The sequence below is a fragment of the Hippocampus comes genome, unplaced genomic scaffold, assembly GCF_001891065.2.
Source record: "Hippocampus comes isolate QL1 unplaced genomic scaffold, H_comes_QL1_v1.1 scaffold254, whole genome shotgun sequence".
Classification (NCBI taxonomy): Eukaryota; Metazoa; Chordata; class Actinopteri; order Syngnathiformes; family Syngnathidae; genus Hippocampus; species Hippocampus comes.
Genome location: NW_017805874.1, coordinates 469,939 through 473,080, shown reverse-complemented (window position 1 = coordinate 473,080; position 3,142 = coordinate 469,939). Strand labels below are relative to the sequence as shown.

The 3,142-nt window shown below is 41.2% G+C and overlaps 1 protein-coding gene across 2 annotated transcripts in view; it reads left to right on the top strand.

Moving 5' to 3' along the window:
* gabrg1 (gamma-aminobutyric acid type A receptor subunit gamma1) overlaps positions 1 to 3,142 on the top strand; it is a 33,766-nt gene that overhangs the window by 21,065 nt on the left and 9,559 nt on the right. Inside the window, exon 4 of one of the 2 annotated variants that reach the window (XM_019888817.1) lies at positions 1,857 to 2,047. In XM_019888817.1, coding sequence (XP_019744376.1) covers positions 1,857 to 2,047 — 191 coding nt within the window. Of the gene's footprint in view, positions 1 to 1,826; positions 2,048 to 3,142 lie in introns of both variants that reach the window. The other variant, XM_019888816.1, reaches the window with a different exon arrangement.

Sequence of the window (3,142 nt, the reverse complement as noted above, 5' to 3'; positions counted from 1 at the left end):
ATATATATATATATATATATATACACACACACGGTATATGCCTATAGAGTGTAGTCCAGGCATGTCCAGCTCCAGGCCTGGAAGGTTGCTGTCCTACCTGTTTTCCATTTCTTCCGGCTGCAACACACCTGATTCAAATGATCAGCTCATCAGGCAGCTCTGAAGCAGCATTTGAACGATCCTGATGATTTTCTCCCAGTCAGAGGAGGGAGCACATAACTTCTACTTTGGCATCCCTTCAGTGGCTCCCCATACATTTTAGAGTTATTTTTAAGATCCTCTTACTTGTTTTCAAATCTTTAAATGGCCTCGCTCCACCTTACCAACTCTGTTCTGGCGCTGCAAAATATGCAGCTGCCATCTGAAGCTGCTCTAGTGATGCAAGCCATACAGCCGCCTTCACCTCCTGTGTGGACCCTGGGACAGCCACCGGACTGGCCCCGCAAAGAACCTCTGATCTAGTCTCCGGGACGCCCACCGGATTGGTCTCACCAAGAACCTCTCATCTGGCTTGTAGAACGTCCACTGGATTAGTCCTGTCAAGAGCCTCTCATCTGTCTGGTAGGACGGCCACCAGATTGGTCCCACCAAGAGACTCTCGTTTGTCCTCCAGGACGCCCACTTGACTGGTCCTGCCAGGGAACTTCTCGTCTGGCCTTTCCCAAATCAGTCTTTGACTATGGTTTTGATTTTGTATTTAGTTTCATGTTGTCCTCGTTTTTTTTGTGTGTGTGTGTGTGTGCGTGTGTGTGTGTGTGTGCGTGTCTCATTTCGTTATTGTGTCCACCTGTACCCGTTTAACGAATCCTTTGTGTTACCCAATCAGCGCCCTCTTCCACTTATACCCCTTTTCCACCCATAAAACCTGGTGCTCATCTGGTTCCAGAGCCAGTCCTGTGCTTCATTGGTGCTTAACAAGTTCTTATGAAGAACGTGTTTACCCAGGAGCGCTTGTGCTATTAATAACAATAATATAATACCAATAATAATAATAAAAATAATAATTATAATAATAATAATAATGCACTGTTAGCATCTGCTAGGCAACTTAGCATAGCATCTATTATACTTATTTGTAGTATATAACAGTCCAGAACATGCACTCAGTGAATGCTCTTTCTTAATCATTGTAGATGATCACGAGGCTGGCTGCGATCGCTCTTCTGGTGGGATACAATTGTGCTGGAGTTCAATGCTTAACTGTTTGTGCAAAACTTCCGTGTGTCTAGTGAGTCATTCCTCTACATCTGCGATCGTCATGATAAACCCGCTCCCCGCCCCCTGACGTAGTTGATGCCAGAGTTTGGCCCAACAAATATTTGGGGTTAGCTGAAGCACCACCAGAGTGAGAGCTATATCCAATTTCGATGGTAGAAAAAGAAAGAACTGCTAAACTGGGCACTGGCCTGGAACTAGGACTAGCGCGGTGGAAAAGGGCCATTAGTGTACTGTATGTCCACGTATTCCTTGTTGTCTCATCAGTTTATTTGTGTTTAGTTCCTTGCTTTATTTGGTACAATGGATCCAAAGAATCTGATTGCCAAACACTGGAGACTTATGAGAAGGTTTTCTGGAAAAGTCGCATTTGACCGCTGTTTTTACATTCATGAATGTTTCTTTGATTGTAAATGCCAAGGACAATTCTATCTGTTAACGGGCAGGCTGTTGATCTGACCATAAAGTTTTTGTTTGTTCGTTTTGTTTTTTTTTAATGATGCTTTCAATCATATTACTTTTACAAAGTTATCAAATTATCATTCCCAAGTTTATTTGAATGATTAGTTAGTATATCAGCATTGGCAAGTTGTTTTCTACATATTTTACAGGAATACACCATTGACATCTTCTTTGCCCAGACATGGTACGACGGCAGACTGAAGTTCAACAGCTCAATGAAGCTACTTATGCTCAACAGCAACATGGTAGGCAAAATCTGGATTCCTGACACATTCTTCAGAAATTCCAGAAAATCAGACGCCCACTGGATCACCACACCAAACCGCCTTCTGAGGCTGTGGAGCAATGGTAGAGTGATGTACACACTGAGGTAGGTAAAGGCAATAATGCAACCAATTTGCTCATCTTTGTTGAAGCCTTCTCGGCAGAAATGATTCGCTCAGAATATATTTGTTGTTTGTGCTTCTTTTGTCTGTGCATCTCTATTAGTTATTGTTAAGGAATTATTCCTCCAGAAGTAGTAGAAGAACATTGTTGAGGAATTTCACTTTGTTATGAGAACTATCGATAATCGTCTCTGTCCTGAACATCTGCTGAAGTGCTTAAAACAAAGAATGTAGTGTGAAGTTTAGATCCTATTTCCCCTTGAGTGATTAACAGCCCCCAAGTGTCTTCTTCTGGTCTCCTATCTCTGCTGTGCCCCTCAGGGCTGTCAAGTTCCCTGAGAAAGGAACTCCAATCTCATAATTTGTGCACAGCAGATATGGTCTGTACTTTGTCAAAATGCCAAGATCGAACTGCATTGACCTTTCTTTGTTTCTGATTTTTACATAAGGGGAAGGACTGCCCGCCCCTCATTAACATAGTATGCCTATATAAACGTGTGACCAGTGGCGGGCCGTGCATTTCAACCTTAGGCCTTCAGTGACGTCACATACATACACAATATAGGCTGGTCAAGCAGCACTTAATTTCAGGAGCATTTAAAACCATCAAGTATGTATTCCCAATTAAGAGCAGGAAACTAAATTTACAGATATTGTCCAAAATAAAAAGATGATTTAAAAATACGAAATAAAATGCCACCCAAATTACGCTGTGATCTTAAACGAGTCTGTCCAATAAATTGCGCAATGTCGCAGTTTCATATAAGACACCAACCAAACAATAACAAAACAAACTATTCTTTGAAAATAAAGTAAACAGATTATTTGCATTTTGAAAATCGGCGATACAACAGCAAATAACTGACATAACTGACTAACTAATAACTGACTAACAGCTGAGATTGAACGAACTTTCGTGCAGGAAGGTGACTACAATGCGCCATTATAAATTGCAGGTGAGCAGATTTATTTGATACACGTTTGTCATTTTATTTCGTTACCATGAATTTAATACTAACGATTGAAAATCGGCGATACAACAGCAAATAACTGACATAACTGACTAACTAATAACTGAC